A 15000-nucleotide genomic window follows, 5' to 3' on the forward strand; every position below is an offset into this window, starting at 1 on the left:
TCTTGTCATTCGAAACAGATTATCCCAGAGTCGCTCGTTTTTCGAGCCGCTGGACAAGGGAACAAAGCCTCTGGGAACGAGATTGCACCCCTGCCGTTGCATCACAATATGTATCACATTTTGTCAACTGTCAAGCAAAGATTCGTGGTGATAACGGTTATAGAGGCTATCCTTACATTTGCAGATTGGTGCAGTTTCTTGAAAGTTTTGAAACTGGTTTGAACCTTCTCAATTATTTTTCCTCTCTTTAAGAAATGCTCACCCAGTGGAAGAGGGAAGAGGGAGACACAAAAGACAACTTGGGAGGGATCGAAGGTAGGCTGGCAAGTATAAACTTCGAACGGAAATACTGCCAAATTGTGGCCTTAAACCTCTGGTGCGTGTAGGACAGTGCCAACAAGATGATGACAGTGGGCAGGTGCCATGTGGAACAATCTCTCGCTTTTTGGTGTCTACTGCCCTTAGCCATCATCGTGTGAGAGTGAGTGTCCACAGGGTTTGCATTTTTTAGACGACGTGACCAATATGGAGGCTTTTTTCTTTTTTCCTTTTTCCTTTTTTCTTGTTTTTATTCTAGTTGCCGAAAACACAGGCGACAAAAAGCGTAAGAAAAATGCAACAGGTTAAAAAAACAAACCAAATTTGGGATTGACGATACTCATACTACTACTATTACTAAAAGAATCAAAATTCAAAGGGGTAAAAAAACCAATTCACCCGTGGGGAAACAATTTTGGTAAAATCAACTTGACTAGATGCGAGGTGTGCATTCACTGTAATTGACGCCGAAGGTTGACGGTCTGTTAAAGACAATGGCGACTTTTGCAACAAATTCCGGTATTCTACTATTATAACAAATACATAGGGAGAAGCTAGTACACTAAGGAAAAATTTAGCCGTAGATCAACGGCTTAATTTGTCTATTGTAACATAAGTGTGACGTAATTTGCGATGATTCTCTTCAACTCTTAGAATTACACAAGAGACCAGTGTTGTTAATCAAGCGAAAGTTCTATTGAAATCTCGATCAGATAATGCTGGGCTGTAAACAGCTTGGGTAACTAAATACAAGTGTATTTAGGGGAACAAACCTTGTGCTTTGTAGTTTTTCTTCGGGTTTTTTTGGTAACACGAAGCATAATGTATAAATGTGATTGGTTCAAAGTTCTTGCAACTTCTTTTCAACCAATCAGAAGTCAAACCAAAACCAATTGTGGATCGCGCGTACACATTTTCCCGCGCTTTGTGTTGGCTACGTGTAATTGCTTCGACTTTTGATTGGTTTACTGGATTGTCTCCGTCCTTTTTGATTGGCCAAAGTGATTACTTTGGTTTTGGTTTCACAACACTGGATTGAAATCCGCTCTAGAGTAATATCTCTCAGTGTCACTGAGGAGGGAAAGAGTTAGAGCTGAGATGAGTGGATCTTAACCAATTTAAATTTACCCCTCAACTGACCCCCCAATTTCACAACTGCTGAAAAAGGCCCCATTCACTGTCCATTGTATTCTTGTGTTAGAGAGACAACAATAAAACACAATAATTATTGTTTCTTGTTTTAATCCAGAAATGGTGAAGTCAGAAGTCGGAGAAGTGAAAGGTGTGTTAATTAATTTTAATAAAGCAACCATCATACATTGTGATTTTTACATTGTAGAAACAGCTGACGAACTAAGCATCTCACTTCTACATGCTAGACTGTGCGTGGCTGCAGATATGTGATCACTTAATAGGGTGGATTGAGTAGCAGAATTCAGAATTAAAAAACCTAAATTAAAGAGGATCAGTGATGCCCCTTGTTACTCTACAGAAAACAGAGCTAATTGCTGGCATCAATGAACTGCCTGGCTCATTTAGTTTTATTATCTAGAATCTTGTCATTCGAAACAGATTATTCCAGAGTCGCTCGTTTTTCGAGCCGCTGGACAAGGGAACGAAGCCTCTGGGAACGAGATTGCACCCCTGCCGTTGCATCACAATATGTATCACATTTTGTCAACTGTCAAGCAAAGATTCGTGGTGATAACGGTTATAGAGGCTATCCTTACATTTGCAGATTGGTGCAGTTTCTTGAAAGTTTTGAAACTGGTTTGAACCTTCTCAATTATTTTTCCTCTCTTTAAGAAATGCTCACCCAGTGGAAGAGGGAAGAGGGAGACACAAAAGACAACTTGGGAGGGATCGAAGGTAGGCTGGCAAGTATAAACTTCGAACGGAAATACTGCCAAATTGTGGCCTTAAACGTCTGGTGCGTGTAGGACAGTGCCAACAAGATGATGACAGTGGGCAGGTGCCATGTGGAACAATCTCTCACTTTTTGGTGTCTACTGCCCTTAGCCATCATCGTGTGAGAGTGAGTGTCCACAGGGTTTGCATTTTTTAGACGACGTGACCAATATGGAGGCTTTTTTCTTTTTTCCTTTTTCCTTTTTTCTTGTTTTTATTCTAGTTGCCGAAAACACAGGCGACAAAAAGCGTAAGAAAAATGCAACAGGTTAAAAAAACAAACCAAATTTGGGATTGACGATACTCATACTACTACTATTACTAAAAGAATCAAAATTCAAAGGGGTAAAAAGACCAATTCACCCGTGGGGGAACAATTTTGGTAAAATCAACTTGACTAGATGCGAGGTGTGCATTCAATGTAATTGACGCCGAAGGTTGACGGTCTGTTAAAGACAATGGCGACTTTTGCAACAAATTCCGGCATTCTACTATTATAACAAATACATAGGGAGAAGCTAGTACACTAAGGAAAAATTTAGCCGTAGATCAACGGCTTAATTTGTCTATTGTAATATAAGTGTGACGTAATTTGCGATGATTCTCTTCAACTCTTAGAATTACACAAGAGACAAGTGTTGTTAATCAAGCGAAAGTTCTATTGAAATCTTGATCAGATAATGCTGGGCTGTAAACAGCTTGGGTAACTAAATACACTAGGGGAACAAACCTTGTGCTTTGTAGTTTTTCTTCGGGTTCTTTTGGCTTTTTGTTTAATATGAATAGTGTGTGTGTGGATGGTGAGTTGAGGGAAAGTCATAGACAAAAGTTATGGTTAGTCTGTAAAATGAGGGGCAGAAGTTCACAAAGCAAACTCTCAACCCCAAAATAAGGTTAACAAATGAAACAAACTCTGTGTGAAATTAAAACTTTGATCTCAGAAACAGTCAGATAGTACATGTACGAAAAACTAAATCACGTAGGAGGGATTAATAAATATTTGACCATGAAAATTATTCGTTCTTAAAAATGGGAATAATAAAGATGAAAAATCTTTACACTAAAATCTTCATTCTTAAAAAATGTATGGAAAAAACTAAAGAAATTCCATGGAATAAGAAACACCAGTTCCACGAGGTAAATCCAACAATCCCAAGGATAAAGACAAGCTGACTGCGACACCATTAGGCTCGTAAATGCAAGCGAGCAACGGGGTTTCTAGTCCAGATTGTAGTCTTGTGTTAGAGAGACACTTTAAGGTGAACCAAACCAATAAAACACAATAATTATTGTTTCTTGTTTTAATCCAGAAATGGTGAAGTCAGAAGTCGGAGAAGTGAAAGGTGTGTTAATTAATTTTAATAAAGCAACCATCATACATTGTGATTTTTACATTGTAGAAACAGCTGACGAACTAAGCATCTCACTTCTACATGCTACACTGTACATGACTGCAGATATGTGATCACTTAATAGGGTGGATTGAGTAGCAGAATTCAGAATTAAAAAACCTAAATTAAAGAGGATCAGTGATGCCCCTTGTTACTCTACAGAAAACAGAGCTAATTGCTGGCATCAATGAACTGCCTGGCTCATTTAGTTTTATTATCTAGAATCTTGTCATTCGAAACAGATTATCCCAGAGTCGCTCGTTTTTCGAGCCGCTGGACAAGGGAACAAAGCCTCTGGGAACGAGATTGCACCCCTGCCGTTGCATCACAATATGTATCACATTTTGTCAACTGTCAAGCAAAGATTCGTGGTGATAACGGTTATAGAGGCTATCCTTACATTTGCAGATTGGTGCAGTTTCTTGAAAGTTTTGAAACTGGTTTGAACCTTCTCAATTATTTTTCCTCTCTTTAAGAAATGCTCACCCAGTGGAAGAGGGAAGAGGGAGACACAAAAGACAACTTGGGAGGGATCGAAGGTAGGCTGGCAAGTATAAACTTCGAACGGAAATACTGCCAAATTGTGGCCTTAAACGTCTGGTGCGTGTAGGACAGTGCCAACAAGATGATGACAGTGGGCAGGTGCCATGTGGAACAATCTCACTTTTTGGTGTCTACTGCCCTTAGCCATCATCGTGTGAGAGTGAGTGTCCACAGGGTTTGCATTTTTTAGACGACGTGACCAAGTGGCTAAACGCGCGCGTGTAGGTTCCAGTTAAATTTAGAGGTCGCGCGTTCAAGTCGTATTCGATCGTTCTGGAGGCTCTTTTCTTTTTTCCTTTTTCCTTTTTTCTTGTTTTTATTCCAGCTGCCGAAAACACAGACGACAAAAAGCGTAAGAAAATGCAACAGGTTAAAAGAAAAAATCCATATTTGGGATTCACGATAGTCATACTTTCGTCAGCACAATTTTTTAGCATAAAGAATGCAGCCGGAGATGGGCGGGCGGTAATTAGCACTAAGCGAAAAGACAACAACGAATTTTGCAACAAATTCCGGCTTTCTATTATTATAACAAATAAAAACTATTACACTACTATTACTCTTTTTTAATATAAGTGGGACGTAATTTGCGATAATTCTCTTCAACTCTTAGAATTACACAAGAAAGAGATAGGTGTTGTTAATCAAGCGAAAGTTGTATTGAAATCTCGATCAGATAACGCTGGTCTGTAAACAGCTTGGGTAACTAAATACACTAGGGGAACAAACCTTGTTTTTTGTACTTATTCTTCGGGTTTTTTTGGTAACACGAAGCATAAAGTACAACAACAAACCAAACAAGAGATACGTGATGCATCAACCAAGCGAGAGTGCAATTAAAGTCTCTGGTTAGGTAACGCTGGGTTACAAACAGTGTGCGTAACTAAATTCGTGCCTCCATCGCGTTGTCTATCCCCCAGCCCCCAAGTGACATTTAGACTGCTCGCGATGGAAACGAAGTTATTCCGTAGAGTCAGCTAAATGACACTTGAAATGAAACAATGTATTTCTATCCATCATGGTCATAACAAGACGATTCCATTTGAAACAAACTGCTTTTGAAACATAACAAGAAAAATCATCGCTAAATATAAAAATAGTAGCCTGTTTTGCAAGCACTACAGCAGTAGTCGCCATGCCCGTCAGCCGGAACCAGCCTCTTTAAATGCTCTTCAAAGGCTTCCATAAGCTACCTTATTTGTGAGCAAGGATGGCGCACGGCAGTGGTGAGAGCACTTGCCTCCCACCAGTGTGACCCGGATTCGATTCCGGAGTGGTGGCCGGTTCTCTACTCTGCTCCGAGAGATTTTCCTCTGGGTTATCTGGTTTCCACCCCCCATCCCCCATCGAGTCCTCCCCCGGGGGTTTCCCCTCTCCTCAAAAACCAACATTTCTAAATTCCAATTCAATGGGATGCAGCACCTCCCTGAAAACCACTTTCTAGTGAGTGGAGCTTCCTGGGTAAATAAAGTTAATTATTATTATTGCTAGTAATAGTTTTCACTACATCTGCCCCCGCCGCCTAAGATAATATGAAAGGCAGTTGCGATACGATTGAATTATATGCTGAACATGTCGCCCCTGTGTTCGATTTGCGTCCGACTAATCGTCGCCCCTGTTTCTGATTAATGTCCGGACACAATCAATTTCTGAGCCAGGCAACTCGATTTGCATCGATTTTGCTTCAGTGTTTGATTTTTCAATCATTAACCCAAACAGAACTTTGGTTCTCCTTGCGAGTTTTAACTTTGTGACTCCTAAAACACCTCGGTCGTGTAGAACAATACCAATGCCACTTGTGGGCCCGTTTAAGCAATACCGATACCATTATTATTATTATTATTATTATTATTATTATTATTATTATTATTATTATTATTATTATTATTATTATTATTATTATTATTATTATTATTATTATTCTTATTATTATTATTATTATTATTAAATAGTCCATTTTGTGTTTGACCATTTAGACAAAAGGAACATGAAACTTCAATTCAATATCAGTTGAAAGATAGTCTTTTGCCGCCGCTACATATTGTTATGTGACTCATACTTCACTGATAAGCATACAGTAGGCATTATTCTGATATAATATTTTCGGGTGAGTGAACAACGACGATTTTTTTTTCAGTTATTGACGGTTTCTCTCTTTTAGATGGTTTTGGTCCAGCTGACCTTATCGACGATATTCGAGAACTCTACAAAACCCGTGAAGGATGGCTTGCGCCTTTCCCGTGGTGCGAAGAGTTTCGATTCCATCTTGATAACATTTTTACCAGGCTAAAAATGGTCAGCAGGAAAAAAGAACGAGGGACAAAGACTGACTCTACAGTTAACATGTTGGAAATCTTCAAACCACATGAAGAATGTTCGCAACCCAGAAAGGTTTTGATTGAAGGACAGCCAGGCATGGGAAAGACCACCTATTGTAACAAGGTTGCTTGCGACTGGGCCAGGAACTGTAAATCAGGAGATTCATTTCCTGATGTCCAAGTGTTGCTGTTGTTGAAATGTAGAGACATTAACTCTGACTTATGGGAGGCTATTGATGACCAGCTTTTACCGAAAGACATAAAGAAAGAAGAAAGAGAAAAGTTCTTCAGCTTCGTTCGGGACCATCAGTCAAAGGTCTTGCTGGTACTGGACGGATTGGATGAGTTGCCAACCCATAAATTACCCGTCTATAAAGAGATTATTCAAGGGAGAATGCTTCCAAAATGTCATTTAGTTGTTACAGCACGCCACGAAGCTGGGATAGAAGTACGGGAGTGCTGTGACACCCTGCTAGAGGTCGAAGGATTTACTGAAAACGATGCTAAAGATTTTATCTGGAGATATTTCAAAACCGAGGAGCATCTGGCGAAAAAGCTCTTGGACAAGCTGCGATCGGATGCAAGCCTTGGGGAACTAACTGCAAATCCATTAAATACAGCACTTCTTTGCCTTCTTTGCGAAGACTTCCAAGGAGATTTGCCAAAAGGTAGAACTCTCCTTTTCCTCGAAATAGTTGCGTGCGTGCTGAAGAGGTACATGCAGAAGAAGAATTTAGCAAAAACGGACCAAGACCCAATCGAGTTTTACCACGCTGAATTAAAGGATCTGGGTTGTATAGCGTTGAATGGCTTGCTCAACGATGAGATGTATTTCGAGCGCAGCGCATTCCGAAATTGTACCAGCGACTTAATTTCTGAACTGGGATTTCTGTCAGTTCAGCCGGGACGCAGCAAACGAAGACCAAGTAGGTGCTACGGGTTTCTACACAAGAACTTTCAGGAGTTCTTTGCTGCGTTTTATCTCAGTTGCCAGCTTCTAGATGAGGAAATTAGCCCCGATAGCTTAGTTTCTGACACCAGGTATTTTAAAGAGTTTCAACGGGTGCTTATGTTTACTTGTGGTGTATTGGCTCAACGGTGCGAGACGAGGGCCACGGCACTTATAGCAAGTATAGCAAGTGCAATTAACCGATTAGCAGACGAGAATGCACGCGATGACTATGTACTTGTTTCATTGAATTGTATCAAGGAATGTGAGAAAGATCAGGGTACCTTTAGCAAAGAATTAGCACATACTTTTGGTTCGCTTCTTGAAATTCAGACATGTGATATATCTCGAGGGACTTTGTCTAATAAAGTCGGTCCCTCATGTGCTTCCGCACTGGCTACAGCATTGGAAATCAATTCAACGCTGACATACTTGAATTTGTCTGACAATGAAATCGGTGACTCGGGTGCTGTTGCACTCGCTAAAGCAATGGAATTCAATTCAACGCTGACATTCTTGGCATTGTCCTACTGTAAAATTGGTGACTCGGGTGCTGTTGCACTCGCTAGAGCAATGGAATTCAATTCATCGTTGACAGAGTTAAATTTGGGTTTGAATGAAATCGGTGACTCAGGTGCTGGTGCACTGGCTAAAGCAATGGAAAGAAATTCAACCCTGACAGAGTTAGATTTGTTTGAAAATAACATCAGTAGCTTCGGTGCTGAGGCACTAGCAAAAGCAATGGAAGTAAATTCAACGCTGACATCCTTGGGTTTGTCTATTAGTGGTAAAATTGGTTACTCGGGTGCTGCTGCACTCGCTAAAGCAATGGAATTCAATTCAACGCTGACGTCCTTGGAATTGTTCCTCAGTAATATTGGTGACTCTGGTGCTGTTGCACTCCGAGTCGCTGAAGCAATGGAATTCAATTCAACGCTGACATCCTTGGCATTGTCCTACTGTAAAATTGGTGACTCGGGTGCTGTTGCACTCGCTAAAGCAATGGAATTCAATTCAACGCTGACATCCTTGGCATTGTCCTACTGTGAAATTGGTGACTCGGGTGCTGTTGCACTCGCTAAAGCAATGGAATTCAATTCAACGCTGACATCCTTGGCATTGACCTACTGTAAAATTGGTGACTCGGGTGCTGTTGCACTCGCTGAAGCAATGGAATTCAATTCATCGTTGACAGAGTTACATTTGGGTTACAATGAAATCGGTGACTCAGGTGCTGGTGCACTGGCTAAAGCAATGGAAAGAAATTCAACGCTGACATCCTTGTCATTGCTCTACTGTAAAATTGGTGACTTGGGTGCTGCTGCACTCGCTAAAGCAATGGAATTAAATTCATCGCTGACAGAGTTAGATTTGGGTTACAATGAAATCGGTGACTCAGGTGCTGGTGCACTGGCTAAAGCAATGGAAGGAAATTCAACGCTGATAAAGTTAAGTTTGTTTGCCAATGAAATCGGTGACTCGGGTGCTGCTGCACTGGCTAAAGCAGTGGAAAGAAATTCAACGCTGACAGAGTTACTCTTGTCTGGCAATAAAATCGGTAACTCGGGTGCTGCTGCACTGGCTGAAGCAATGGAATTAAATTCAACGCTGACTTCGTTGTGGTTGATTCACAATAAAATCGATTACTAGTTTGCTGTTGTACTGACTGATAGAGAACTGACACCCTGCGATCGTGAAATTGTATGCATTGCATACCGTTAAGCCATTTTCAAAACGTTTAAATCATAATGGTATTCGTGCTGTGAACGAAACAAAAACTCGAACTCCAATTCACTTTCCGGAGGCAGAGTCGATCTTCCCGACTATCTTCGGACATTTGATTGTTGGATTCCAAAACGCAGTTCGGCGCTTAGCCCTTGAAGGTGAAATTCCGCAGAATTATGAATGTCGCAGTAAACGTCAGTAAATATTGCCAATGGCGATCGTAGTATTAAAGAATGAAGTGAAAGTTTCGTCATTGCACATGGAATGTACTTTGGAACATGTAATTTTGTTGGCTTTTACGATATATTTAAAGTTTTAAGAAAAGAATACACTTCATGCTTTCTTATTTTTAGAGTAAATGTCAAGTGAATGAAAAACTCAGACTGGACAACCTTTTGTTCCGACATCGGGCCACAGTACAGTTTTGGGCTTCCTTTGTTTTTTTTGGTAGTTTCTTGTAGTTATGGGATTGCTTACGAGTCTTACTCTGTTCTCCCTTTAAGGACCCTAGTCAGCTTCGCCCATGTTTTTGTTGACATACGGGAGTTTTGTTGACGTATTAGGTAAAGGTAAAGGTACACGTTATTTAACGGTGGAAGTTCCTTTACTCTCTAGAGAGTACTCTCCCAGGAAGCCGACGGAGCGCTCATTTTACCCCCCTCTTTCCATCAGTGCTCCGTTTTAAGGGTATTTAGAGATAGTTAGGCTACACTGAAAGGAAAGAAGTCGAAACAAGGATGTGAGGTCCGGGGATCGAACTCAGGACCTTATGCACCAAGGCCGCGCACTAACCGACTGTGCAACCCTTGCTCTTGCTCTTGGGACTTGATCAAACCAAAAATAATCCTGAGAAAATGAGAGATATTTTTATCGCCTCACCTATATTTCGCTGGTACCCATTTATACAACTGGGTGGAGAGAGGCGCACCGTGAGAGTAGTGTCTTGCCCAAGAACACAATGCAATGTCCCGAACCCGGTCCACTCGGTCCGGAGTCGAGCGCACTAACCATGAGACCACCGCGCCTCCCCAATGAAAACAAGGCGAGATGGTTTAAGGTATCAGTATACCCCAAAATTGATCATTTTGCCAAATTTTAGTTTTTGATATTCCCAGGTACATCTCATTGGGTTCTTTTAATTGCAAAAAGTTCCGCGAAAAAAGCTTTCTTCTAGACGAAGTTTTAAAGGAAAAACGATTCTATGAATAAATAATCTCGTTGCTTGGCAGTACTGAGTCTCAGTAAAAGTAAACTAAAGATGGTTTCATTTGTCTCACACGCAATACCCACTTCTAGCATAACATGAAATGCTGTATTTCTACTTTCCTAGAATTTCTTCGTTTTCATCAGTTTACCAAATCTTGAAACGGGTGTTGAATCCGCGCACCAGTGGCTCAGTTGGTTGATCACCGGGCTGCCATGCGGGAGGTCGTGAGTTCGACTCCGGCCGGACCAACACTCAGGGTTTTCAAATAACTGAGGAGAAAGTGCTGCCTTTGTAATTACATTCCCAAGTGGTTTGACTTTCAATTCTTCTCGGATAAAGCGTAGGCCCAGTCTCATAAATATCTCCCACGTTCATTAGTTCCCTATTTGACATCAAAGAACCCACACACTATTCGAGAAGAGTAGGGGATGAAGTTCCCGGTGTGGTGGCTGACCTCTGTGAGTGTATGGGTGGATAGGTATAGCAGGTTCACATTCATTCATTCAGCTGCCAAAACTTGAAGACACGTATAACATTATTTAAACCAGAATCATCGATCCAACGGTGAATTCGCTGTTCGTGATTCCTTGCAATGTAGTCAAGATAATACTTCTCCACTTTCCAGAAACGATAATACATTTATTCTGATCATTGTAGCCGTTAATCGCCCTCTGGTCTTCGAGGAATCACAATTCAATAATTGCGGTACGGTAAAATACCCGCGTATAAGAACAAGTGGATTAAGAACATCAGGCTGAAATTTGGCCAATAAAGCACCACATAAATAAGAAAAAATTCAGCCTGATAAATAAAACATGTTCTTAATATAACGGGGAAAGGGTATTAGAAGAAGGAAAAAGTACAGTACAGTAAGTGATCAAAGTAACATGGTGTTCAGGGCCATTACAAACTTTGAAATCTATTTTAAAAAGGCTTGTATGTTAATTAAAGCTCTAGTAATGGACAATTTGAAGTATTTGTGAAACCAATTGTAAGAACATTTAACGAACACTTTCAGGCTGGTTTCTTACTAAGCACCCCTTAAATGAAAACACGATCAGCCTCAAACCTGAAATTAGTGTTCTTATTCACTGTACTCCTCGCTGCCACTCCAAGAGAAGATGGTTCAACAAAGATTTCCATTTCCACTCGATAACATGTTGCGAAGAGCAAGTCATACATAAATAATCATTGAAAATGACATTCTAATAAACATAGCTTAGTTTTCCATGGAAAATAGAATTATATGGCCCATTTGATGTCCGATGGAAACATTACTTTAACAGTTACAGAATCTCCTAGTTTTCGGTTGCACCGAAAATGACGACTGAAGAGTTGTGGGCGCGCAATGTAAAGTGGGCGACTAGGTTTCTTTAAGGCTGGTTTTCACTAGCGTGGGAGTCGGAGTCGTAATCAGAAGCGCAGAGCGATACGATCTGGTGAAAATCAAACTGTCGGAGTAGGAAGCAGAATACCGATTCCGCTTATGACTCCGTCGCTTACGATCCAGTGAAAACTGAAAACCGAGTCGGAAGCGGAAGAATAAACCAATCATAATGTTCGATTCCAAGCATTGCGATTGGTTGGTTCTTGCGGTTCTGCTTCCGACTCTGACAATCTAGTTTTCACTGGATCAAAAGCGAAACGTTCTGGTTCTTCCGACTCCGATTCCGTCGACATTATGACTGCGATCTTTGATTTTCACCAGATCATAAGCGCTCTTACGACTCCGACTACAACTCCGACTCCGTCGCTTGTGAAAACCAGCCTTTAATTTGCTCACGATTTTCCCTTGCACGCACGTGATATCTTTACTTTCCTTTACGACAGAAGACACTTATCTCTGAAAACCTGTTCCGGCCATTTAGCCAAGTGTTCTGTCTCCGACAACACTCAGGCAGCGTTTACACGAACGCGTTTTCAAAACGATGCGGTTTCGTCTGTCGTGTAAACAACGAGAGTGCATCGATTAGAATACAGTTACTATTTTGGCGCGAAATTTGCATTGTTGAATTCAAAATAGCGAATTTATCACGTAGTGCAGCGCTCTCTTATACCATCACCACTTCCTGTCGAAAGCGGTTCCATGTAAACACTTCCAAACCGCATCGATTTTGACGTGGTTTCGAAGTCATGAAACTATTCTGTCGATGTGAAAACGCTTTTGTGTAAACGCTGCCTCAGCCTTCTGAGGTCTGCACCCACCCGGACGAGGAAACCTTGTCAGGAAATTTCTTTTTCTTAATCGGACTTGTCATTTTTTTTACAATTATCAGAGTCCCCTTTTTAGAATTGTGGGACAAAAAAAAACAAGTCAAAGCACAACGGTGACTCAGTTGGTTGAGCATCGGGCTGCGATGCGGGAGGTCGTGAGTTCGACTCCGGCCGGACCAACAATCAGGGTCTTAAAATAACTGAGGAGAAAGTGCTGCCTTTGTAATTAAATCCGCTAATGGTTAGACTCTCTAGTCTTGTTGGATAAGGACGATAAACCGTAGGCCCCGTCTCATAGCTCTTCAATGTTCATAAACTTTGTGGGACGTTAAAGATCCCACACACTAGTCGAAAAGAGTAGGGCATGTAGTTCCCGGTGTTGTGGTCTGGCCTTTCCTTCAGCAATGTGGTTGGCTTGGCGTAATCTTCTGAACGGACTTCTGAACGATGAGACCACATAACTGTGTTACAGCAAAGCAGACTAGTCAGATTGAAGGAGTCCCAAGTGCTGAAACTGGCAAACCAAAGCTATGATGCCAGCCATTTTTATTTTTTAATAAAACTGCATCACAGACACTACTACCCTACTACCTTACATTACATTTCACTACTTCACGTACATTCGCCTTTAATTATTTTACTGTTTATTACACTGCATTAAAGTAGTAATAATTCACTCTGACGAGGGGCTGACCCTCGAAACGTTAGCTCACAAATACATATCTTTTTCACAGTTGTTAATTCAGTTACCTTTATCAACGCCTTTGGCGGATAAAACCAAATTTTGGTTTCACTCCCGGCACCGACCCAGCATCGCAGTTCCCTTAGAAACTAACCTCTTCGTTCCAGCGGCCGGTGCGGGTGTTGTTTTCGGCTGTACTACTCGTACCAAGAGAAAATGAGGGGACAGAGAAGGAGGCTCCCGGTCCAGCCCTTGGGATATGTCATGTCCACGAAAGTTATTTTTAGACGAGCGGAAGTCTTCCGAGACGTCCACATGCAGGCCAACCTCGGTCCGATGTTTGAAAGAAAATATATATTCATCAGCCTTCCACGTGCGCCATCATTTTCTCTTTTCACTAAGAACCTGAGAGCGAGGCAAGACTGCATGCGGGCGTCTCAGAAGACAGACTTCCGCTAGAACGAAGACTTCCGCTCGTCTAAAAATAACTTTCGTGGACATAACATATCCCGGTCAACGCCTTGAGCCTCCCTGTCTGTCCTCTCATTTTCTCTTGACTCTTACATATAAAAAGCCCTAGCCTCCCCCCAGCCCTGCGTTCAGCCAGTAACCTGACGTTTTCCTGTCACTGCTCGCATCTGCTTATGGTGCCGGTAAATGATACACATGAAGAAATGCGAAGCTCACGGTTAGGCTGTCCCTTTCTTTTCTCCGTTTACCGTCGAATGAGTTTCCTACTTTTGACCACTTTTGGGTCGGTCGGTTGGAAAAAAAATAAGAATAAAAAAGTCCGTAGTCCGTCAGTCGTTCTATTCCCACACATTTGCCAAGTCTTCGACCAGTCCTTCAAACCGCGTTCAACCCCAAGCCCAGGCTTTTAGCCTCACTCAACGACCACGTGAGAAACCGTTTAAGTAACACAAGACACCTCTCTCCTCTGACTTTAATGTGTTTTATTTTCGCGATTGCGGCACATTTTAAAGATATACTGTGATAGCCCCGCGTAGCAGACGGTTTGGTGAATTTTAGTTGACGTTTGAGTGTAACGGCCACGCGAAAACCTGAACTGAAGTCAAAAAACCAAAGCGAAAGGGAGAGGAGGCGAGGAGAAGGAGCGAGAAACCGCCTGCAATCAACCCCACAAGATTTTCAATACTCCCGTTATATTGTTCCTGATTGCCTCATTAAGTGTCAAAAAAATTCCCCAGACAGTCAACATTTACAGCTCCTTTTTGTAAAAGTGTACAGACTCCTCGTGGGAGCTTGGCCGGGATTTTCCAATGCGTTTTAAGGCAGCTTATTGGTGCGGTTGCACACACTATGGTAAATGCTATTTCCCATGGTAAAGCATCCCGCGGTGCCTCACACTTGGGTGTTAGTATAACGTGTTAACCAGTGGTCACACGTTACGAAGATTACCCAGGTAAAAAGAAATCTCTCGCAATTCATTGGCGGGAAAATTTAATCACAACTTCATCGGCATCGTGATTGGCTCTTGTAACCCTGGCATCAAAACTCCCTTCCAACTTACCACGTTAAATGTCATGCGCGCTTCGTCTGATCTTTTTGACGTATCCATGGAAACTTATTTAATTACCACGGGAAATTTACGTGGTAAAAGGGTCATTTACCGCGGTAAAAGTGCCCCGTTTAACCGCACCTAATTAAATGGAGGTGGTATTTTGGCTGTCGAAATCCCACAGGATTTGGAAAAAGCTTCATATTTCAGCTTTCTGTACAAAATA

General features: G+C 41.6%; 1 protein-coding gene across 2 annotated transcripts in view; it reads left to right on the forward strand.

Moving 5' to 3' along the window:
* LOC138043454 (NLR family CARD domain-containing protein 3-like) overlaps positions 1 to 9529 on the forward strand; it is a 283562-nt gene extending 274033 nt beyond the window's left edge. Inside the window, exons 13-18 of one of the 2 annotated variants that reach the window (XM_068889725.1) lie at positions 253 to 315; positions 1568 to 1600; positions 2125 to 2187; positions 3537 to 3569; positions 4094 to 4156; positions 6322 to 9529. In XM_068889725.1, coding sequence (XP_068745826.1) covers positions 253 to 315; positions 1568 to 1600; positions 2125 to 2187; positions 3537 to 3569; positions 4094 to 4156; positions 6322 to 9077 — 3011 coding nt within the window. In that variant the 3' untranslated portion in view covers positions 9078 to 9529. Of the gene's footprint in view, positions 1 to 252; positions 316 to 1567; positions 1601 to 2124; positions 2188 to 3536; positions 3570 to 4093; positions 4157 to 6297 lie in introns of both variants that reach the window. The other variant, XM_068889726.1, reaches the window with a different exon arrangement.
* Positions 9530 to 15000: the final 5471 nt, after the last annotated feature.

Source organism: Montipora capricornis, chromosome 3, assembly GCF_036669925.1.
Source record: "Montipora capricornis isolate CH-2021 chromosome 3, ASM3666992v2, whole genome shotgun sequence".
Lineage (NCBI taxonomy): Eukaryota > Metazoa > Cnidaria > Anthozoa > Scleractinia > Acroporidae > Montipora > Montipora capricornis.